The sequence below is a fragment of the Ovis aries genome, chromosome 15 (genome assembly GCF_016772045.2).
Source record: "Ovis aries strain OAR_USU_Benz2616 breed Rambouillet chromosome 15, ARS-UI_Ramb_v3.0, whole genome shotgun sequence".
Lineage (NCBI taxonomy): Eukaryota > Metazoa > Chordata > Mammalia > Artiodactyla > Bovidae > Ovis > Ovis aries.
This window is the reverse complement of record NC_056068.1, coordinates 80828791-80853621: the sequence shown is the minus strand read 5'-3', so window position 1 is coordinate 80853621 and position 24831 is coordinate 80828791. Positions and strand designations below refer to the sequence as shown.

The 24831-nt window shown below is 43.4% G+C and overlaps 1 protein-coding gene across 4 annotated transcripts; it reads left to right on the top strand.

Moving 5' to 3' along the window:
* Nucleotides 1–1801: 1801 nt before the first annotated feature.
* LOC101108949 (glycine N-phenylacetyltransferase) lies at nt 1802–24639 on the top strand. 4 transcript variants are annotated; one of them, XM_060400153.1, is made up of 7 exons: nt 1802–1960; nt 4536–4626; nt 6077–6172; nt 12485–12592; nt 14165–14291; nt 15805–15976; nt 20600–24639. In XM_060400153.1, the coding sequence occupies exons 3-7, from the start codon at nt 6095–6097 to the stop codon at nt 21000–21002; spliced, it is 888 nt and encodes a 295-aa protein (XP_060256136.1). In that variant the 5' UTR covers nt 1802–1960; nt 4536–4626; nt 6077–6094; the 3' UTR covers nt 21003–24639. The 4 variants fall into 4 exon arrangements, with proteins under 4 accessions (XP_060256136.1, XP_027835612.1, XP_042089520.1 ...); XM_027979811.3 differs by lacking the exon at nt 4536–4626; XM_042233586.2 differs by lacking the exon at nt 4536–4626 and having other exon boundaries at nt 1802–2092.
* The last annotated feature ends 192 nt before the right edge of the window (nt 24640–24831 follow it).

Genomic DNA, 24831 nt, shown 5'->3' with positions numbered 1-24831 from the left:
ACTCTCCTCTTTCACTTTCATCAAGAGGCTTTTAGTTCCTCTTCACTTTCTGCCATAAGGGTGGTGTCATCTGCATATCTGAGGTGATTGATATTTCTCCCGGCAATCTTGATTCCAGCTTGTGTTTCTTCCAGTCCAGCGTTTCTCATGATGTACTCTGCATAGAAGTTAAATAAGCAGGGTGACAATATACAGCCTTGACATACTCCTTTTCCTATTTGGAACCAGTCTGTTGTTCCATGTCCAGTTCTAACTGTTGCTTCCTGACCTGAATACAGATTTATCAAGAGGCAGGTCAGGTGGTCTGTATTCCCATCTCTTTCAGAATTATCCACACGTTATTGTGATCCACACAGTCAAAGGCTTTGGCATAGTCAATAAAGCAGAAATAGATGTTTTTCTGGAACTGTCTTGCTTTTTCCATGATCCAGCGGATGTTGGCAATTTGATCTCTGGTTCCTCTGCCTTTTGTAAAACCAGCTTGAACATCTGGAAGTTCACGGTTCATGTATTGCTGAAGCCTGGCTTGGAGAATTTTGAGCATTACTTTACTAGCATGTGAGATGAGTGCAATTGTGTGGTAGTTTGAGCATTCTTTGGCATTGCCTTTCTTTGGGATTGGAATGAAAACTGACCTTTTCCAGTCCTGTGGCCACTGCTGAGTTTTCCAAATTTGCTGGCACATTGAGTGCAGCACTTTCACAGCATCATCTTTCAGGATTTGAAATAGCTCAACTGGAATTCCATCACCTCCACTAGCTTTGTTCGTAGTGATGCTTTCTAAGGCCCACTTGACTTCACATTCCAGGATGTCTGGCTCTAGATGAGTGATCACACCATAGTGATTATCCGGGTCGTGAAGCTCTTTTTTGTATAGTTCTTCTGTGTATTCTTGCCACCTCTTCTTAATCTCTTCTGCTTCTGTTACATCCATACCATTTCTGTCCTTTATCAAGCCCATCTTTGAATGAAATGTTCCCTTGGTATCTCTAATTTTCTTGAAGAGATCTCTAGTCTTTCCCATTCTGTTTATTTCCTCTATTTCTTTGCACTGATCGCTGAAGAAGGCTTTCTTATCTCTTCTTGCTATTCTTTGGAACTCTGCATTCAGATGCTTATATCTTTCCTTTTCTCCTTTGCTTTTCACTTCTCTTCTTTTCACAACTATTTCTAAGGCCTCCCCAGAGAGCCATTTTGCTTTTTGCATTTCTTTTCCATGGGGATGGTCTTGATCCCTGTCTCCTGTACAATGTCACAAACCTCATTCCATAGTTCATCAGGCACTCTATCTATCAGATCTAGTCCCTTAAATCTATGTCTAACTTCCACTGTATAATCAAAAGGGATTTGATTTAGGTCATACCTGAATGGTCTAGTGGTTTTCCCTACTTTCTTCAGTTTGAGTCTGAATTTGGTAATAAGGAGTCCATGATCTGAGCCACAGTCTGTGGGGGTACTTTCTAGGCCCTTTATTCTTTCCAAGTAAGTAATTTCTTAGGTTTAAAAAAAGAGCTCTGATTCTCTACATCAAGTTCAAACAGTCGCCGTCTCTTGCTTTTGTGGCAGGTATTCATGAAAATGGAGGGAGCGCTGCAGGTGTTGCCTGTAGAGACCCTGCCTCTGGGATCTCACAGTTCAGAGTTTCTGAGGACTGGGAGAACTGCAAGGACCTGCGGGATCAGAAAGCAGCTCAGGCCTCTGGAAAAAAATGAGCCTCAGCGGGGCACTCTGCCAAACACGGGACCTGGGAGGAGGGACTCCCCACATGCAGCTGCCGAGGCGCAGCTTGGTGTGCGGGTTCAGTTAAGCATCTCAGCTCAGCAGGCTGGGGATCAGACCAATAGGCACACTTCTCAAGACCACAGTACCCAGAAGATACGTGTCATCTCTGGAATGGTCTTCTGCCTCTTGTTTTTGGGGGAGATCTCCGCAGAGACTTAGGGGGAAGACAGTGTCACAGGTGAGAGCCAAGGAGGGTCACTGCTCTGGGAGGCCTCGGCCCCTGTCTCCTCACTGAAGCAGATAAACCAAAATGCTGCTGCTGGAAGTGAATAAGAATTTCTGAGTGCTGAGAGTGATGCCAAGCGAAAAGGTAGTGGTTCCCTTTGAGAAATCTGTATCAGGCTTGTACTATGTACGGGGTAGTGTCCTGATTCTGTAAGAACTTTTCGGATAAGGACGGGCTTTTGTTCTGAATTGATACATAAATGTGGCATGATTTGGGAGCTTCCTGTTAATAGCTGGCATGCCAGAAAAGGTAACAGCTTCTGGGAAGAAGTGTGTGGGTTTGGGTGATATTTATGCAACAGTTTGTAGACATACTATGCAAACATGGTCTTATTCAATTCCCTAGTAATGTTATATGGTAGTCAGCTTTTTTTTCCCCCTTTGGGTAAATGATGGCCAGGGAAATTAAGTGCCCTTCTTAAAAGTTTCCAAAAGATGAGGTAGACTGTAGTCAACAGACTACAATCCAGATGAGATTAATGTTAATTTACAACCATAAAAAAATAAATGTAATTTTAAAAATCTCAGTTACAATGCTCCTATATAATTGGGTGTTTCCTTCTAAATTTTTATTGTCTGTGATTTATGTAAATATGCGCACAAAAAGGCCTCTAGTTATTTTTCCAGTGTCATGTCCATCCTTTCCATGTTCATCTTGAAGACTCTCTCAAATGGCAACATAGAACCTTCAGGTTAAAATGGGTTTTAGAGTAGCAAAATAATGATAGATTATATTTACATGAATTATATTTTTAGCGGGACACTGAGATTGTGTCCTGTACATCACTGTGAGTTAATATTATATTGCTTTCAAACTTTTTCAGAGTATTTTTCTTCATTTGAGCTGTTTTCTTTGGATAAATTCCAAGGACTGGAGCGGACATGTCAAAGGTTCCAAACAGTGCTTCACAGGACTTTGGCTATTGTCAAGGCTGGCAACCCCCTAAAATGAATGTCCTCAGTTTTAGTCAACTGCATTTATTGAACAGTACACTTGTGTTCATTTTGTGTGTGCGTGTGTGCATATATGCAAGTGCAAAAAGTCCCAGATGTACTTGTCAAGACTTTAGTATTCTATCCCCAGTAATCTGGCATCAAATTCAACTTTTCTTATTCTCATGCAATCTTTTTGTGAAATGCTCCTAGCTAATGTCTGAATGGGCTTCCCAGGTGGCACTAATGGTAAAGAGCCCGCTTGCTACTGCAGGAGACACAAGAGACAGGCGTTCAGTCCGTGGGTCGGACCCCCTGGAGGAGGGGCATGGCAGCCCACTCCAGTCTTCTTGCTGAGAGAATCACATGGACAGAGGAGTCCTTAAGAGTTGCAAGAGCCGGACAGGCTGAAGCAGCTTAGCACACACGCGGTGTCTGATTAACGTTTAGGAATGATGCACTTCTGCTCTCTTGATATTCTCCAAAGCATGGCAGGGGCACTTCTCTTCTGGTCTGAGCTTTTTTTTCCAAGAAACATCTGGTAGGAACACCCGAGCCCAGAATGTAGTTGGTTCTTCTGCTGACACCTGTGGAATGAAAGAACGAGTCTCTTCCCTTGGTGAGCAGAGTGACTAAAGGGATGATTGTGTTAATGCAAGCATATCATACATTAAATCAATAAACACTGAGTTCCTACCGTGTGCCCGATGGTGTAATAAGCATTGAGAATAATAGAATAATTGACTTAAGGCCCTGCCTAGAGGGTTGATAATCCAGAGGGCAAACTGTGATGTTCTGTAACAAGTCGTGATTGAAATGTGTACATAATCTTGGGGGAGTACAGGAAAGAGAGCGATCTGTTCCATTTGGATTGAGAAACTAACAGGAGTCAATAGAGAGAAAAGGGAAATTTGAGTAAGACTGAAATGGGAACAAAAGCTGGATTTTGAAGGTCTTCTGGAATTAGGGCCTAAATAAAATAAAGACAGTCCAGAGCTGTTAAATCAGATACTGAATTAAAGAAATATTCTGTGGTCCTGTGTGGAAAAGAAGGGCAACAGAGGAGACTACCACACTTCACCTTGTAGTAAAGAAAACATATATTTACAGGACTTAAGTGATTCCTACCAGCCTCAGTGACTGCCCACAGCAGCTACATCAAGATGCAAAGGCCACTTCAGAAAATTAAGCTAGAATGGATTAAAGGCTTAAATGTATCACGAAATCATAAAATTCCTAGAAGAAAACATGAGGGGGAAACCTTGACCGTGGTCTTGGCAATGATTTCTTTTGGATATGACAACAAAAGCTCAAGTATTGAAAGCAGAAAGTAAACATGTGGGGCTGTATCAAACTAAGAAGTTTCTCCACAGCAAAAGAATCAACAAAATGAACAGGCTATGGAGTAGGAGAAAGTATGTGCAAGCCATTAAGGGGTTAACATCCCCCGTCCCCGGGGACAGACAGGCTGAAGGTAGACCCAGGGGACGGAGACGCTCTTCCAGCCCAGCTACTACCTTATATCTTGAGTTACTGTGCCACGTCCAACTTTGTGCAACCTGCCAGCCTCCTCTGTCTGTGGAATTTTCCTGCAGAAATACTGGAGTGGGTTGCTATTTCCTCCTCCAAAGGATCTTCCTGACCCAGGGATCAAACCAACATCGCCTGAGTCTCCTGCATTAGCAGGTGGGTTCTTTATCACTGAGCCACCTGGGAATCCCTGAGGTTAGCTGCAAAATGCCCACTGCTTTAATTCTGCTCTCCGGGTTTTCCGCTGGGAAATATTGAGGGCAGAAGGAGAAGGAGGCAGCAGAGGATGAGATGGTTGGATGGCATCACCGACTCAATGGGCATGAGTTTGAGCAAACTCCAAGAGATGGTGATGAACAGGGAAACCTGGTGTACTGCAGTCCATTGGGTCACAAAGAGTCGGTCCCGACTGAGCAACTGAACAGCAACAACCAGGCTTTCCACAGGAATCTCTCCAAGGTGCTGTGCTTAGTCCCTCAGTCGTGTCCAGCTCTTTGTGACCCCATGGACTGTGGCCTGCCAGGCATCTCTGTCTATGGGGATTCTCCAGGCAAGAATACTAGAGTGGGTAGCCTATCCCTTCTCCAGGGGATCTTCCCAACCCAGGAATCAAACTGTGGTCGCCTATATTGCAGGCAGATTCTTTATCAGCTGAGCTACCAGAGAATCTCTGTGGTCCACCCTAAGTGGAAACATAAAGGGAAGGGAATTCTGGGAAATGTAGTTCAGCCTAGCTGAGGTGACACCTCATTTGTTGAATACATTAAGTTCTCAATAAATATTAACACTCATTGGGTGATTGAATAAGTGAATGACTGCATAGGTGAATAAATCAATACTTAGGTTTCCTGGCTAGTCACAAAAGTCTATTTAAATTATAATGAAATGATACCAAAATACCATTAAAGAAAAAATCAAAGCCAGACTTTGGTAAGGAGAGATTTTATTTGAAAGGATTATTTCAAGAGAGAAAAGGAGTGCTGAAATAGGGTATTATTTCGACAGAAGAACTCTTAGATGGTAAGATCTACAAACATCTGAAAGGTGAGGCAGAAAAGGGTTATTTCATGGAAAGGAGTCAGCAAAATTTCATGGAAGATCATTCTGATGCCAGCGTCGGCTTGGGTAAGGGTGGATCACGGTGCAGAGGACAGTGTACAGGAGAGAAGACGGATGAATGATTTGTCAAGCCAATCACCTTTGTTAAGCCGTTAGAACACTTTGTTCAGCAGGGATAAACCATCCACCTAACCATGTAGGAAGGGAGAGTAAACAGAGTCAGAAAGAATCCAGTTCTTATGCCCTTTTAATGGGGTTGTTTGGCTTTTTGTTTGAAGGTTTTTTTACGTTGACTTGTATGAGCTGTTGAAGATGGGCAGTTTGAAGGATTAGCACCTGGCCTTGTCACAGATAACGTGAGGGTCATGGTGAGTCTTAAGCCCAACAGGAGAAGGGCAGCTCCTTGCAGGAAGACACTCAGAAGCATGAAGGGAGTGGCGGGCTTTTTGTTCTGTTTTGTTTTTTAACCGTTGCTGTTTCTCAGGAAACAGGCGTCTTTGTGTGTCTTCCGGCACTTCTCACTCCTTGTCTGTCGATCCTCCCTTAGATTAAGGGACCTGCCAAGATGTTCCACTTACACGGCCCACAACTGCTGCAGATGTTAGAGAAATCCTTGAGGAAGAGTCTCCCTGAGTCCTTAAAGGTGAGAGTGGAACGTTCTTAAGGGGAAAGGGGGTAGGGACAGCTTGAGGGAAGGTGGGAAAGAGAACAAGGACTCCCTGAGCACCGACTCTGTGCCAAGCTCACCCACCTGGCTGCTCGTTTGGATTACATCACCTGTCTGCAAGGCAGCTATATCATGTCTGTAGAACCAAAGAGGAAAGGGAGGCTCGGTCATGTGACCTGACCAAGACCGTGCCAGTAGTGAGTGGCAGTGCTGTGGTTTGAACCCATCGTGATCTTTGTTGTGTGGTGATGCCAAAGCTTTCCCTTATGCCCTTTCAACTCACGTTATGTAACTCTGGAACTTTTTTTCTTCCAGAATTGCCAAAGTCAATGATTATCCTTAGCAAACAATCAAGTGCCCGATGAAAAGCTATCCATTATGTTTCTTCTTTGTAATTAATAATCTGTCAAATTCTGTTTTTTGTCAAACCCCAAGGATTATGTTTAACTTCGAATGAGACAGAAATTATGTTGAAGGAATTATCTTGTGCCATAGAGAAGTGGAAGTGTTTTTCTTGCAATAATATATATTACAAAGGGAGTAGGCTATTACTAGAGATAAAGATGCCACTGCCTTATGATAAAGGAATCAATTCACCAAGAAGATATAAGAAAACCTGAAATGTATGCACCTAGCAACCGAGGCTCTAAGTCCACGAGACAAAAACGGATAAAGCTGAAAGAAGAATCAGGGAAACACACAGGTATAGAGAGTTCAACACTTCTCTCTCAGTAATTTGTAGAATAGGCAGAAAACCTATAAATACATATAGGAACTTATTGTATATGACATACTATGAACCAACTTGAATAAAATGACATTTATAGAATACTTCCCATAACCATGCAGGAGACCTGGGTTTGATCCCTGAGTTGGGAAGATCTCCTGGAGAAGGAAACGGCAATCCACTCCAGTACTATTGCCTGGAAAATCCCATGGACGGAGGAGCCTGGTAGGCTACAGGCCATGGGGTCACACAGAGTTGGACACAACTGAGCGACTTCACTTCACTTTACTCCCACAACCATGGCAGGGTACATACTATTTTCAAGCGTACATGGAATGTTTAGCAAAATAGACCATGTTTCGAAAACTTTTAGAAGAATTGAAATATAGCAAGTATGTTCTTGAGCAATATAGAATTAAACTCAAAAAACAAACAAACAAACAAACAAAAAATCCCTGAAAGATATCTGGAAAATACTTGAATTTCTAAAAGTATACGACACACTTCTAAATAAGTCAGATTTAAAATTACAAGGAAAGTTAGGAAACATTTTAGTTGAATGAAAATAAAAATACAACGTATGAAAAGCTTTGGGATGCAACTAGAGCAGTTGATAACTGAGAAACAGATAGCATTAAGTGCTGATACTAAAAAAGAATAACAGTCGAGGGACTTCTCTGGCAGTCCAGTAGTTAAGACTTGGCACTTCCAGTGAAAATAATTTTCAATACTAAGTCCATAAGTTTTACTTTGTATATTCTGTGAAAAGCATGAATTACCGAAGGTCGCTGAAGAAGAAATATGCAACCTGAACTGCCCTGTATCTATTGGAGAAATTGATTTTGTAGTTTCAAACCTTCCAACAAAGAAAATTCCACGCTCACATATTGTCAGTGGCAATTTCTACCACACACATAAGGAAAAAATATCACTTCCACAAAAACCCTTGCAGAATAGAGCAGAGGAGAAAACACTTCCCAAATCATTTTATGAGTCCAGAATTACCCTGATACCAAAAAGAAAACTATAGAACAATATTCTTTGTGAACAGAGATATCCATTAACAAAATAATATCAAGTCAAATCCATCAGCATATCAGAAGGATAATACATCATAACCAAGGGAAGTTCATCTTGGAAAGGCAAGGCAGATTCAGCATTCAAAAATCAAGCAGTTCAATTCACTGTTATCAACAGGCTAGAGAAAAGCATAGATCTTCTCTCAATAGATGCGGAAAAATGTTTGACAGAATGTAATATTTCTGATAAAAATAAAACTCTCAGCAAACTAGAAATAGGAGGGAACTTCTTCAACCTGATAAAAAAAAAGGTTGTTTTTCCTGTACTGGAAAAATCTATACCTGGATCACAATAAACTGTGGAAAATTCTGAAAGAGATGGGAATACAAGACCACCTGACCTGCCTCTTGAGAAATCTGTATGCAGGTCAGGAAGCAGCAGTTAAAACTGGACATGGAACAACAGACTGGTTCCAAATAGGAAAAGGAGTACGTCAAGGCTGTATATTGTCCCCCTGCTTATTTAATTTCTATGCAGAGTACATCATGAGAAATGCTGGAAGAAACACAAGCTGGAATCCAGATTGCCAGGAGAAATATCAATAACTTCAGATATGCAGATGACACCACCCTTATGGCAGAAAGTGAAGAGGAACTAAAAAGCCTCTTGATGAAAGTGAAAGAGGAGAGTGAAAAAGTTGGCCTAAAGCTCAACATTCAGAACATGAAGATCATGGCATCCGGTCCCATCACTTCATGGGAAATAGATGAGCAAACAGTGCAAACAGTGTCAGACTTTATTTTGGGGGGCTCCAAAATCCCTGCAGATGGTGACTGCAGCCATGAAATTAAAAGACGCTTACTCCTTGGAAGAAAAGTTAGGACCAACCTAGATAATATATTCAAAAGCAGAGACATTACTTTGCCGACTAAGGTCTGTCTAGTCAAGGCTATGGTTTTTCCAGTGGTCATGTATGGATGTGAGAGTTGGACTGTGGAGAAGGCTGAGCGCTGAAGAATTGATGCTTTTGAACTGTGGTGTTGGAGAAGACTCTTGAGAGTCCCTTGGACTGCAAGGAGATCCAACCAGTCCATTCTAAAGGAGATCAGTCCTGGGTGTTCTTTGGAAGGAATGATGCTAAAGCTGAAACTCCAGTACTTTGGCCACCTCATGCAAAGAGTTGACTCATTGGAAAAGACTCTGTTGCTGGGAGGGATTGGGGGCAGGAGGAGAAGGGGACGACAGAGGATGAGATGGCTGGATGGCATCACTGACTCGATGGACATGAGTCTGAGTGAACTCTGGGAGTTGGTGATGGACAGGGAGGCCTGGCGTGCTGTGGTTCATGGGGTCGCAAAGAGTCAGAGACAACTAAAGACCGAACTGAACTGATACTGATCATAATGATGGGAAACCTGAAAGGAATAGCATCATATTATATCCTTTATTATATTATATTATAATAATCCATCATATTATATCTTTTTTTGGCTGGGGGGTTGTGGGGAGCTTCCCTTGTGGCTCAGCTGGTAAAGAATCCACCTGCAATGCGGGAGACCTGGGTTCCATCCCTGGGTTGGGAAGATCCTCTGGAGAAGGCAACGGCTCCCCACACCAGTGTTCTGGCCTGGATAACCCCATGGACTCTATAGTCCATGGGGTGGCAAAGCGCTGAATGCAACTTCTACTTGGTGCCCTGACACCTTGTTTAGGGGTCATGTGTAGGCTGGGCCACGGGCGCTTAGTGTAGCCCAGAGGCACGCTACACTGAGGGGTAGGGTAGGGAGCTCTTGAGAGGAACAAGTTCAGGAGTCAGAAGACTTTGATCCCACAAATTCATTGTTTTCTGGGTAACACTGCAAAAATCTCAGTGCTCTTGCATGTAAAATCAGTAAAACCAGAAAGTAAATACTCTTGGCAGACACTCCTCAACCTTGAACAGGGTTGTGTGTGTGTGAGTCACTCAGTCATGTCTGACTCTGAGACCATGGACTGTAGCCTGTCCATGGGATTTTGCAGGCAAGAATACTGGGGTGGGTTGCCATTTCCTTCTCCAAGGAATCTTCCCGACCCAGGGATCAAAGCCAGGTCTCCCACTTTGCAGGCAGATGTTTCACCATCTGAAACACCAGGAAAGCCCTAAGCAGGGTTATCATTACCTTGCAGAGATGTTTGGAGGGTTAAATAAGATATGATAAAATTAATAGCCAATGCTTCTTAAACACTTACCAAATATCAGGAACTACACCACGTATTCCACATAACCTTGAAAGTATTTTTTTAGGAAGAGGAGGAACTAAATCAGTTAGGTGCCTGAGTTATTTTTATCTTAAGTGTCTACTTTGAAAATTTTTCCAAGTTAAATCGTTTTCTTTTATGTTCTATGTCTGGGGTTTGAATTGTTATTTACTTTTTGTGTTAAGTGGATCCCAACTTTTTGGAGAAAATCCTCGGCATGACTAGCCTTAGCCCAACTCTACTGTAAGGCAAAGTAACTCTCAATATGAGATCCTTAGTTTTAATGAGGTTCTTTTCCTCTCTACTCACCTGATTCTTTGATGACATAGATTTTCCCCCATAAGCAGAAATCTAGGATATTTGTAAAATTTATTCTAGTTACAAATGTATGACCTAAAACTCATTGACTAGTTGCTAATAAGTTTCAGGTGAGAGAAAAATCTGGGTATCACAGCCTGAAAGACTGCCCACCTATCTCCCAAGCAGAGGAAACTAAGTGGGTTTTAATCTCACCTTTCAGCTTCAGTCCCTTTCATTTGTAGTGGCCGCCTGAGTCACTATTTCCGGTTAAATGACACGATCATGGGCACAGAAATTTGTATATAAATGCCACTGGTTCCAAACGTCATGTGGAAAAACATGTATTTTATTTTCCTTAAAACTGCACTTAATTTCTATATTGAGCTAAATTTCTGCTAATGGCAGAAATTTAATTTATAAAAACTCAGTAAACTCAAAGTTCAAAAAGCAAAGTCTAAGTTTGCCTCCTCCTCTTTCGCCTTAGTCTGACATTAACATTTCATGCCAAGAGCAGGGAAGCACAGGGTGAGAGGTGGTCCTTTGTCATTGAAATAGTCCCCATTCCGTCCTCTGGCCCTGGTCTTTGGCATTCTTCCACGCCTTCTGTAAGGCATCTTGTTTCAATGCATCTAGGTCCTAAGGTGCACCCTGGTGTGGATTGCTGTTTTTCCTCTCCCCACAACCACGTGGGTCATTCCAGGTTGGACAATCTCTTTCTCAGCCTCTTCAATGTTTTGAAGGCACCAATGTTTGAACAGGTGGTTGCAAAGATTTAAAAAATTGTGTAATAAGTTGCCCTTGGATGTTGGCCACCAAAGCTTGTGTTGTTAACACTATGCTGTCTCTGCTTTTTACATAGATGGGAATTCATTTAACCTTTATGGAAGGTGATTCAGAGATGTGGCAAGAACAATAAAATATTTAAACAACAGTTGATGTTTGACCCAGAAATTCCCCTTCTAGAATTTGTAATATCAGACATATTTGCAAAGATTTATGCAAAAGCAATGTTCACTGAAAAATAAACTGTTACAAATTAGAAAACGTTGAAATGGCCAGCAATAAGACGTAGTAAGACTGAAGTAGTCTTTCCATATAATGGATATTACGCCACCATTAAAAATGATTATATAGATTTGTGTTTCTTGAGGTGGAAATATGCTCATAGTATAGTGTGTGCGTGTACGTGTGTGGGGGAACATATGTTAAATTAATATGTATTAGGTAATGAATTTCATGTTTAAGAGCTGTGTGCGCGTGTGTTAGCCACTCAGCCGTGTCCGACTCTTTGTGACCTCGTGGACTGTAGCCCACCAGGCTTCTCTGTCCATGGAATTTTCTGGGCAAGAATACTGGAGTTGGTTGCCATTCTCTTCTCCAGGGGATTTTCCCGACCCAGGGATTGAACCCGGGTCTCTTGCATCACAGGCAGTTTCTTTAGTTTCCCTGACTGAGCTATCAGGGAACCCTGAAATCTATGTGTGTGTGTAAATAAATGGAATAAAATGGAAAGATATAACACTAAGTTCTACAGTGTGTTAGTAGATTATTTTAATTTATTCATTTTATTTATCTGGATTTTAAAATATACTAATATTTTTTATCTTCCCTGGTGGCTCAGACAGTAAAGAATCTGCCTTCAAGGCAGGAGATCTGGGTTCGATCCCTGGGTTGGTAAGATGCCCTGGGGAAGGAAATGGCAACCCACTCCAGTATTCTTGCCTGGAGAATCCTGCGGCCAGAGGGGCCTGGCGGGCTACAGTCCATGGGTCACAACAGTTGGACACAAGTGAGCGACTTACACACACAATATAATGTTCTCATTTTTTGACCCCAAAGTCTATTTCCATTTGGAGTCATAAAGTAGAACCTGAAGACCGAAATAAAGGCCCTATTAGGTACTTAACCTGGTTTCCTAGAAATAAGCCTTGTCCTAATCAAATACGGTGCTTCACCACCCCTTCCTGATAAGCTGACCCTCTCACTTTCTCGGGATACGGCAGGTTTACGGGACCGTCTTCCACATGAACCAGGGAAACCCATTCAATCTAAAGGCTCTGGTGGACAAGTGGCCTGATTTTAAGACTGTGGTTATCCGCCCTCACGAGCAGGTAAGGGGCCAGGGGCAGAGTGAACGTGCATCTGTGTTTGTATTCACTGTGTGCCCACTGCGTGCCTGGCAGTGTGGTAGACCCTGTGGATAGAGAAGCGAAATGCAGTGACCGTGTATATGCCCTTGTGCTCAAGAACCTCAGAGTCTGGAGGGAAACAGACAAGCAAAGCAAAGACAGTGAGGTGTGCCAAGGTACAGTGAATACCCGGGATTCCGGAGTAGCGCTGGCCAAGAGACAGTTGACTGTCGATGTCAGGACGTGGGGCAAGGGCCAGAGAGCGTTCACGGAAGACGTTTTGCCAAAAGGGAATTTTGAAGAATAGTAGGTTTTTGACAGGTTGACAAGAACAGAGGTTGCATTCTAAGCAGAGAAAGGAACACCCCAACATGTGTGAAGGTAAATATGATAATGTTGTGTGCGAAGCTGCTTCAGTCATGTCCGACTCTCTGCGACCCCTTGGACAGCAGCCCACCAGGCTCCTCTGTCCATGGGATTCTCCAGGCAAGAACGCTGGAGTGGGTTGCCATTTCCTTCTCTGATGATAACGTTAGGGAAATAAAAAAAAAACAAATTATGATCTTGTATTTGTGAATATATTTTCGGTACTGGACTTTTAAAAATCACTCAAACTAAGTTGTTAATCTGTCTCAAATATAAATATGTTATAAGCATATTGAAAATAAAGTATAAAAATTCCCACATGCAAAAATAAGTAACCGTATAGTATCATTTGATGAATTATTTGAAAGTAAAACTTAAATGTATAGTGATTTTTTTAAGTACCAAATTAAACAGAATACAAAAGTAAAGATACTTTCTTTACTAAAATCTAAAAAGGGAATAATACTCACTTTTTAATGCAATCTTTAAAAAACAGATTGTTGGTGGTACTAATGGGAAAGACATTTCTGGGCAACAATTTCCAGCTATTCTGCCCTTGTTGGGTAGTTGTTCTTTGATTTCTTCCTTCAGCTTCAAAATAATCTCATCATCTTTTATTTGTTAATTTTGAGACAATCTTTTTTAGCAAATTTTGTGTTTTAGCTTTTTTGGAAATATGAATTATTTTTTAAACAGTGCATTGCAGTTTACATTTTTAAGGCATCCTGGGTCTCCATTCTGCACAGCTTTATCACATGTGAGAATTCTAATGCAACCTTACCTGTGTCCGTTTCAATATTGTCCTCATAATCCGTTTGTTCTGAGACTCTTTGAAACAGAGTAACATTTACTCTTGCAATGAAAGATTGTCTTTAACTAAATTTCGTTCTTTCTCCTGAGGATTGTAGAATCACTGAAGAATACATTCTAAACTGGTAAGTGTTTGGTTGATTTGAAATTGTTATGCAACAGAAAAATACCTTCATCAAGTTTTTCTTACTCGTAAGTGGAATCATTCATTAAATCCCTGACTTAGTCGTATGGTGAAAATGATTCAGAAATGATGATAGCACACCAAGAACAGCAATGTATAGTTTGTAAAATAGCACTGTATCATGAAATACCACACAAGTATTCCAATCATTGGGTATCATCAGTTTGATTTATTTATATTACCCAACCACACAGGAGATGGCAGATGACTTTGATCATTACACCAATACCTACCAAATCTATTCTAAGGATCTCAACAACTGTCAAGAGTCCCTTACCACTTCAGATGTCATCAACTGGAAACAGCATTTGCAGATCCAAAGTACGTAAGGGATCTGGGATCTACCCACTGAGGGGACTGCTCATATCTACACCTGGAGCATCTCTTTATCCTGAGTACGTCCCCTACGATCAGTATTTCCTACTAGACCCCAGACACTCAGCTTGACGGTCACTCCCTGTGTCAGCTAACACCATCTCTTCAGTGGAGTTGAATTCAAACATTGCAAACTATAGGGCTCTTTTAAGAAAATGTGAGTAACGTAAGTTCTTGTTAGATGAGGATTCCTGATATATTTTGCAGACATACTGAAGATCCCTTAGGGTAATTGGGTATGAGAGCAGAGCTCCCCCTCTGGCCTTCTTGTTGAGTTCCTAAACGGTGTCCAACTCTGCAATCTCAGGGCCTGCAGCCCGCCAGGCTCCTCTGTCCATGAGATTTTCCAGGCAAGAATACTGGAGCGGGTTGCATTTCCTTCTCCAGGGGATCCTCCTGACCCAGGGATCTAACCTGCGGCTCCTGTACTGGCAGGTGGATTCTTTGCCACTGAGCCACAATTGGAATGACAAGTCCTTGTGCCGTACAGCATGTCCCCAGTCACAGGAAAACCTGTCACTGTTGGAATCAGACTCCCTTGGGTGACATCCCTGTTCTGCCTACTATTTGCTTCGTGGTCTTGAGCAAGTAGTGTAATGTATCTACTATTCAGCCCCCTCACGCATAAACAATGAAGATAATAGAAGTACCTGAAACTTGCGGCCGGGCTTCCCAGGGGGCACAGTGGTAAAGAATCCGCCTGCCGATGCGGGAGACGTGGGTTCGATCCCTGGGTTGGGAAGATCCCCCTGGAGGAGGCAACCCACTCCAGTATTCTTGCCTGGAGAATCCCATGGACAGGGGAGCCTGGCGGGCTGTGGTCCATATGGCTGCAAAGAGCTGCACATGACTGAGCATGTACACAATACATAAGGTTAATGTAAGGACTAAGTGTGGTATTAGACCAATACCAGGGCATGTCATCCGTTTACATGCAAGGTTAGCTACTGTGTGTGTTTTTTTAATTTATTTTGGCTGTGCTGGGTCTTTGTTGCTGCCCACAGGCTTTCTCTAGTTGCAGCAAGTAGGGGCTGCTCTTCATGGTGCTGCGTGGGCTTCCATTGCCGTGGCTCATCTTGCTGTGGACCACAGGTTCTAAGAGAGTGGGCTTCAGAAGCTGCAGCACACAGGCTTAGTCCCTCCGAGGCATCTGCCCGGATCAGGGACTGAACCCATGACCTCTGCATTGGTAGGCACATTTTTAACCACTGGACTACCAAGGAAGCCCAGGTTTGGCTATGATTTTTTAAATGCCACATGTCCTTGATTCCACAGTATTTCTAGTGTTATCTCTGTATTGGGTAAGTGCAAACAGGTTGAGGCAGTGATGTGGCCAAGGTCACACGGTCACTTGCAACACCAGAATCAAAGTTGCTGACTTTCAATCCTGGACGTGTCTGTTGGGAAGCTTCCGGAAGCACCTACAAGGGCACTTACTTCTCCCCTAACTACTCTCTAGGTTCACAGTCCAGTCTGAATGAGGTGATACAGAGTCTTGCAGCCACTAAATTTGTTAAGGTCGAGCACACGCAGTGCATTCTCTATGTGACGCCTGAGACAGCGAGGAAACTTCTTCCTTCCCTGCTAGAGACAAAGAACTTACCTGTTGGATACGGCGCACCCAAAGCCATGTAAGTTTGAAAAAGACGCTCTTTCACTGTTGCAGCAGCCTCCTGACTTCTCTCCCTGCAGTCACTCTTGGCTCCCCGCAATGCATTTCCAGAGTGATGCTTTTACAGTGGAACGTGGATCACATCCATTCACCTGTCGAAAAGCCGTTGAGGTTCCTCAGCTTGCTGTTGCTGTTCAGTTGCTAAATCATGTCTGACTTTTTCCAACTCCACAGACTACAGCATGCCAGGCTTCCCTGTCCTTCACCATCTCCAGGAGTTTGCTCAAACTCATGTCCATTGATGCTATCTAACCATTTCATCCTCTGTCGACCCCTTCTCCCCTTGCCCTCAATCTTTCCCATCATCAGAGTCTTTTCCAATGAGTCAGTGAGTCAGCTCCTCACATTAAGTGGTCAAAGTATTGGAGTTTCAGCATCAGTCCTACCAATGAATATTCAGGAGTGATTTCCTTTAGGATGGACTGGTTGGGATCTCCTTGCAATCTAAGGGGCTCTCAAGAGTGTTCTGCAACACCACAGTTCAAAAGCATTAATTCTTTGGCACTCAGCTTTCTTTACAGTCCAACTCTCACATCCATATATGACTACTGGAAAACCATAGCCTTGACTAGATGGACTTTTGTGAGGAAAGTGGTATCTCTGTTTTTTAATATGCTTTCTAGGTTTGTCATAGCTTTTCCTCCAATGAGAAATATTTTTTTTTGCGTGGCTGCAGTTACCATTTGTAGTGATTTTGGGGCCCATGAAAATAAAATCAAAGTCAAACTCCTTTATGAACTTCCAAGGTCTTATGAGACCTGGAACTCATCACCTCTTGGACTTTATCCTGTCGCTCTTGCTTACTGCCACCAGCAGCTCTGACCCGCTCTATGCAGCTTGATCTCACACACCCACACCTGGCTTTGGACCATTGCGTTTGCACCTTGTCTTCCCTCTGATCTCCATATACTTGCCTCTTTATTGTCATTCATACCCTCAAATGCCATTTCTTCAGAGATGCCCAGTCCTATGGTCCTCTGTGTGTTAAAATGACTGGAAAAGCTTTACTCACAGTATCATACATCACTGCCCACGGAGTTCTCCAGGCAAGAATACTGGAGTGGGTTGCCATTTCCTTCTCTAGCGGATCATGTTATATCGGAACTCTTTGCTATGGCCCATCTGTTTTGGCTGGTTCTGCACAGCATGGTTCATAGGTTCATTGAGTTACATAAGCCCCTTCGCCATGACAAGGCTGTGATTCATGAAGGGGTGTAGGGGCAGCAGAGGATGAGATGGTTAGACAGCATCGCTGACTTAATGGGCTTGAATTTGACTAAACTCCAGGAGACAGTGGAGGACAGAGGAGCCTGGCATGCTACAGTCCGTGGAGGCACGAAGGCGTTGGACATGACTTGGCAACTGAGCAACAACCCCATGGTACACCTGAAAACACCTCCACATCTACAGTCTCACTTGATTCTGTTGTCCACCCCAGAGGTACACAAGATAGGAGATATTATCCCTATTTTCCTGACAGAAACAAGCTTGGATGATGAAATAGCTTGCTCGGGTCACGTGGGTAGTTAAGGGTGTGATGCGCTTGAGTACAGATGCCCTAGTCCCCCGTCTAGAGACCCTTTCCACAGCCCCTTCACAGCCTGAAGATGACTTCAAGCTCAGTCTTTTGTGCCTCAGGGGCTGTCTGCACTCCACATGACTCCCTTTCTCTGCGCTTCAGTTCCCATAGTGGCCAAGGACCCTCTGACAGCAACATTCTATGATTCCATGATCCCTAAGCTCTGGTTTTACACACAGTTGCTAGCGTGAGCTTTGGAGCACTCATCTATTTTCTGTTTACCTAGTTTTATTATCGGTAAAACGGTGTCTTATCAATTCCCTGATTAAATACTGAGTCACTGCTTTGCCGACAGCAACCATACTTAACTTTTAGATACTTCTTACTGGAGTAACAGGCAAATTTGGCCTTGGAGCATGGAATGAAGCAGGGAAAAGGCTAATAGAGTTTTGCCAAGAGAACACAGTGGTCATAACAAACACTCTCTTCCAACAACACAAGAGAAGACTCTGCACATGGACATCACCAGTTGGTCAACACCAAAATCAGACTGATTATATTCTTTGCAGCCAAAGATGGAGAAGCTCTATACAGTCAACAAAAACAAGACTGGGAGCTGACTGTGGATCAGATCATGAACTCCTTATTGCCAAATTCAGACTGAAATTGAAGAAAGTAGGGAAAACCGCTAGACCATTCAGGTATGACCTAAATCAAGCCCCTTATGATTATACAGTGGAAGTGAGAAATAGATTTAAGGGCCTAGATCTGACAGATAGAGTGCCTGATGAACTATGGAATGAGGTTCGTGACATTGTACAGGAGACAGGGATCAAGGCCATCCCCATGGAAAAGAAATCCAAAAAAGCAAAATGGCTGTCTGGGGAGGCCTTAGAAATAGCTGTGAAAAGAAGAGAAATGAAAGGCAAAGGAGCAAAGGAAAGATATAAGCATCTGAATGCAGAGTTCCAAAGAATAGCAAAGAGATAAGAAAGCCTTCCTCAGCGATCAATGCAAAGAAATAGAGGAAAACAACAGAATGGGAAAGACTACAGATCCCTTCAAGAAAATTAGAGATACCAAGGGAACGTTTCACGCAGAGATGGGCTTGATAAAGGACAGAAATGATATGGACGTAACAGAAGCAGAAGCTATTAAGAAGAGGTGGCAAGAATACACAGAAGAACTGTACAAAAAAGAGCTTCATGACCCAGATGACCCACGATGGTGTGATCACTCACCTACAGTCAGACATCCTGGAAAGTGAAGTCAAGTGGGCCTTAGAAAGCATCACTACGAACAAAGCTAGTGGAGGTGATGGAATTCTAGTAGAGCTATTTCAGATCCTGAAAGATGATGCTGTGAAAGTGCTGCACTCAATATGCCAGCAAGTTTGGAAAACTCAGCAGTGGCCAAGGACTGGAAAAGGTCAGTTTTCATTGCAATCCCAAAGAAAGGCAATGCCAAAGAATGCTCAAACTACCACACAATTGCACTCATCTCACATGCTAGTAAAGTAATGCTCAAAATTCTCCAAGCCAGGCTTCAGCAATACGTGAACCATGAACTTCCAGATGTTCAAGCTGGTTTTAGAAAAGGCAGAGGAACCAGAGATCAAATTGCCAACATCTGCTGGATCATGGAAAAGCAAGAGAGTTCCAGAAAAACATCTATTACTGCTTTATTGACTATGCCAAAGCCTTTGACTATGTGGATCACAAGAAACTGTGGAAAATTCTGAAAGAGATGGGAATACCTGAACACCTGACCTGCCTCTTGAGAAACCTGTATGCAAGTCAGGAAGCAGCAGTTAGAACTGGACATGGAACAATAGACTGGTTCCAAATAGGAAAAAGAGTACGTCAAGGCTGTATATTGTCACCCTGCTTATTTAACTTATACACAGAGTACATCATGAGAAACACTGGACTGGAAGAAGCACATGCTGGAATCAAGATTGCCAGGAGAAATATCAGTCATCTCAGATATGCAGATGACACTACCCTTATGGCAGAAAGTGAAGAGGAACTAAAAAGCCTCTTGATGAAAGTGAAAGAGGAGAGTGAAAAAGTTGACTTAAAGCTCAACATTCAGAAAACGAAGATCATGGCATCTGGTGCCATCACTTCATGGCAGACAGATGGGGAAAGAGTGGAAACAGTGTCAGACTTTATTTTGGGGGGCTCCAAAATTCCTGCAGATGGTGATTGCAGCCATGAAATTAAAAGACGCTTACTACTTGAAAGGAAAGTTATGACCAACCTAGACAGTATATTGAAAAACAGAGACATTACTTTGCCAGCAAAGTCCATCTAGTCAAGGCTATGGTTTTCCCTGTGGTCATGTATGGATGTAAGAGTTGGACTGTGAAGAAGGCTGAGTGTAGAAGAATTGATGCTTTTGAACTGTGGTGTTGGAGAAGACTCTTGAGAGTCCCTTGGACTGCAAGGAGATCCAACCAGTCCATTCTGAAGATCAGCCCTGGGATTTCTTTGGAAGGACTGATGCTAAAGCTGAAACTCCAGCATTTTGGCCACCTCATGCGAAGAGTCGACTCATTGGAAAAGACTTTGATGCTTGGAGGGATTGGGGGCAGGAGGAGAAGGGGACGACAGAAGATGAGATGGCTGGATGGCATCACAGACTCGATGGACATGAGTTTGAGTGAACTCTGGGAGTTGGTGATGGACAGGGAGGCCTGGCGTGCTGTGATTCATGGGGTCACAAAGAGTCGGACACAACTGAGGGCTTGAACTGAACTGAACTGACTGCGGGTAGGCACAAGTCCCGGGTCCTTATGGTGTAATTGCTCTTATATACGTTTTTGGGAAGGTACGATTGATAGACTCACTTTATAAAGAAAGGAGACAGTATGTTGCCTGTTTGAAATCACACAGCTTTTGAATTACGAATCTGGGTAGCCTCTTTCCAGAATCTGTGCCTTTCCCTGCGCTCTCAAATGCATCATCTGAAGACCATTTAGGGGCAAACAATATGTGTAATACTTCACAGTATGTGTGACTTAACGGGTTTTGTTTTTTGTTTTTTCCTTCTTCTCAATAGTAACGAGGAGATGTTTAAGCTCTCCTCCATGGATCCTACCCATGCCGCTTTGGTGAATAAATTCTGGCATTTTGGTGGCAACGAGAGGAGCCAGAGGTTCATCGAGCGCTGTATCCGGACCTTCCCCACCTTCTGCCTGCTGGGGCCCGAGGGGACCCCCGCCTCCTGGTCCCTGATGGACCAGACGGGAGAGATCCGGATGGGGGCCACGCTGCCCGAGTACCGTGGCTGCGGGCTCATCTCCCACATGCTGGCTGTCCACACCCGGGCTCTGGACCAGCTTGGCATCCCCGCGTATAACCACACAGACAAAGCCAACAAGATCATTCAGAGAATCAGCCACAACCTGCATCACATCGCCATCCCCTGTGGGTGGAACCAGTGGAACTGTGAGCCGCTGTGAAGCGGACCTCCCCTCAAGGTGCTGGGTGGGCTGGACACGTGGCCAGAGAGGCAGAGGCCTAGGCGGGAAGGAAGAATGAAGCGTCATCAGCGGGGAAGCAGCGTGGGCTGTTTGGGGTGGGAGAGTGGTGAACGGTCAACAGGACCCCAGAGTCCCTGCTCACTGCTCCCCCACGGGCTTCCCTTTGGGTCCTGCACAGCTTCCTGCTGCCTCCACATTCCAAGCCTGCACCCACCACACTGTTCTGTGCTTGTATGAGTTCAACGTTTTTTTCTTTTTAAGACCCCATGTGTAAAGAGGGAGGTGATATATGTATGATTATGGCTGATTTGTGCTATTGTATGGCAGAAACCAACGTTGTAAGGCAATTTTCCTCCAATTAAGAAATAAATTTAAAAAATAAAGTTAATGCTTTGAAGAAACGTTAAAAAAATGTCTAAGTGATACCATCTGGCAGTATTCCTGTTTCTGTCTGGCTTATTTTACAGGTTCGTAAGTTTCTCGTAACATATACGGCTAGTGAGGAAAGTGCCCGCAATCAATAAAGGGCGAATCAGCTCCCTGCTCCAGCGGGGCACTACAGTTCCCAGCACTGTCGAATGTATCTCCATTTAGAGGGTATACGGGGCTTCCCCGGGGGCTCAGTGGTGAAGAACCCGCCTGCCAACCCCTGGGTCGGGAAGATCCCCTGGAGGGGAAACGGCAGCCCACTCCAGTATTCTTGCCTGGAGAATGCCATGGACGGAGGAGCCTGGCGGGCTACAGTCCAGGGGGTCGCAAAGACTCGGACACAACTGAGCAACTAAGCACAGCAGAGCACAAACCTTCAAACAACAAAATGCTCTAATGAATTAGTGAAACACAGGTATGATTATCCGAGAAGAAAGATCCTGGGGATGTATCAGTGGTAGAAAAAAACTCTCCAAGCCGATACATTGAGGAAGAAGCACTTCCTCATTTCAGGAAGATGAACGGAAAGTGCTGATCTAAGACAGGGTTTCTATATCACGTCTGTGATCATCATCACACCACTGGAATTTCCTGAGTACTGAGAACGTAAAACAGCACAGACTCTATAGTCATAAGTTACATTAACTGCTTGCTTTGAAGGACATTTTCACTGAATGCAGAATTTTTTCAGTGTGTTTCCCGGAGGCTTTTTCATGTTGTCAATGCCGTGCTCTCTTAACTTTGTAGCGATAAGAAGCCAGCTACAATTCTTGCCATTCCCTCAATGAAATATGCCTTTTGTGTTTCTGACTGCTTTGTCCTCTTACTTTTAAATTGTATGTATTTATTTTACTGTAGTTGAAAAATAGTATGAGATCTTAACAAATATTTCAGTGTATGGGACTGTGTTGTTATCTGTGAACACAGTATCGTACAGCGGGCCTCTAGAACTTTTTCATCCTACGCAGTGGATACTTTATACTCAATGAGAAGCAGCTCATCCTGTTTCCCTCTCCTCCTAACTACCACTCTACTTTTTGTTTCCATGAGCAGCATTACTCTAGATACCTCATGTAAGTGGAGTCATGTCCTTCTGGGACTAGCTTATTTCACTCAGCGTAAAGTCCTCAAGTTTCATCCACCTTGTCATATATTGCTGCATTTCCTCCTTTTTTGAGGCTGACTAATGTTCCACTGTAGGTATGTACAACACTTTCTTTATCCATCATTCTGACATTTAGGTTGCTTCCCTATCTTGGCTATTGTCAATAATGTTGTAACGAACATCGGAGTGAGGACGGCTATTCCAGCCCTTGAGCTCAGCTCTGCTGTCTGTGTGCTCAGAAGCAGAATTGCTGGATCATGCGACAGCTCTAGTGTTATGTTTTTGAGAGACTGCTGTATTGCTTTTCATAGTGTCTGTGCCGTTTTGCATTCCTACCAACAGCACGCAAGTGGCTGGATTTCCCTCCATCCCTGGGAACACGTCTTAGTTTCGCTTTTGGGAAAAGCCGGAATTTGAGGGTTTTGGTATGCCTGTTTGGCCTTATGCTGTGGGGTGGTGTGGCAGGGACAGCTCAAACCATGGGTGGGGGGTGTGCACCAGCTCAGACCAGCGCCTTGTTCTCAGTGGTTCCAAACACAGGGCTCTTTCCTCTTGATTCTCAGACTCAGGCAAGCTGCAAAGTCGGACCCCTGGCTCTGTGGTCCAGCTCTCTTCTCTCCCCAGGGACAAGCTGGGACCTGGGGTCTTCCTCCCAGCCTGACGTGCTGTGCTGCCCGGTTGGGAGGTGATGGCATGAAGGTGCCATGGTGCCGGGGGCCAGCGCGAGGAGCTCCGCCCATGGCAAAGGTCATGAGGAAGGAGGCTTGGCATATGCAAAGGCGTGATCAAGCCTCAGGAACCCCCTGTTCCCGAGCATCTACCCCAAAGCCAGAGTCTGTTTTATGCTCTCACCTACACCTCTGACTTTACGGGGGCTCTCCCCCATAACCGTTTCTCTCGGAGGAGTAAACGTGCAGCTCCAAGGCAATAAAAATTCTTGGGCGTGACAAGAGTGTTTCAGCTTACAGACTCCTCTGAAGGTTATCTAGCCCACCTGTATAGGTTCGTCCGGCCACATGTGATTGTCTACAGCCTCCCAATATGAGAGGCACGAGATGTTTTAGACATACTAAAGGCAAATTCGTTTGGGGAGTTGGAAATTATTAGTATAGTGGGTTGGTTAGGAATTATATTGGTGAAGGGTTTTTCATTTGTTGTGCCAATAATTGCTGCTAATTCCCTGCTCTGGGTGGGACAAGGGTGTCTCAGGTCAAACCTCTCTGCTGACAGACTAGCTTGTGTGACAGGATTATCCATACTCCTGCCACTATGCACATGATTGTTCACTACCTCACAACCATAAACAGCACAGAGAGTTTTGGAGTATTTTGAGAGTCTTAATTAGCATAGGGCTTTTCTCATTGTTGAGTCAATGATTGCCGCCAGGCCTCCATAACCTTAGGCACCTGGGAATATATTAATCAATGTATTTGGACTATGGAAAAGGAAATATAGTAGTTTTTAAGGTTAGCAATACTAGACTTTTTGAGTTAATGAATTTTCTCTTTTGTAATAGATCACTGTACTTTGTTATAAATCACTGTGTCCTTGCTATGTAAAAATGTAACTTTATCACTATCTTAAGACTAAATACATCTTAAGGGGAACATTGGTGAAAGGATTTTCATTTGTTGGGCTGATGTTTGCTGCTAAATCTCCATGTTCCCTGCCCTTATAATGAATATAACTAGCATATAGGAGAAATAAGTATTAACCTTTAAGATTAATCATGTTAACCTTGGGTTAAATAAATTCCTTTCTTGATTGTAACTCACTACACCCTCACCCTATAGGAATGTAACTTTATTTGGAGGGTGGTGCCTGGTTTAAGAAAAAATACGCTTGGAAAAAACAAGTTTTTTGGTTATCAGAAAGAAAGGATCATAAAATGTCAGCAGGTCTCAAGGCCAGAAGATGATGTAATATCCCTAAGACCTTTTTTTTTATACATTTATGTGAAGCACTTGATTTTGATAAAGGTCAGGACTGCTGATCCCCATGTGACTCTGTATTCATCCCTATGTGTAACAAAAGGTATATAAGCAAACCCCAAAATAAAGAAATCGGATCAGTTTTCGGAAAGACTGATTCCCCCATGTCGCTTCTTTCTTGCTCCCCGTTTTTCTGGCTGAATTCCCATCTGGAGCATGGATGCTGTTCCACGTAAACCAAGTTATTCAGCCTCTTTTTCTCCACTAATTTTCCTACTACACTATCCGTTTCCAATCTCTCTATATATCTGTAATTAAATATGTATATTTTTCCAAGGACGCC

Excerpts from the sequence above, each read along its gene's own strand:
- LOC101108949 (XM_042233586.2), top strand. Across the intron at positions 6,173-12,484 it reads GTCTCCCTGAGTCCTTAAAG|GTTTACGGGACCGTCTTCCA; the intron begins GTGAGAGTGGAA and ends GGGATACGGCAG. Across the intron at positions 14,292-15,804 it reads ACAGCATTTGCAGATCCAAA|GTTCACAGTCCAGTCTGAAT; the intron begins GTACGTAAGGGA and ends ACTACTCTCTAG.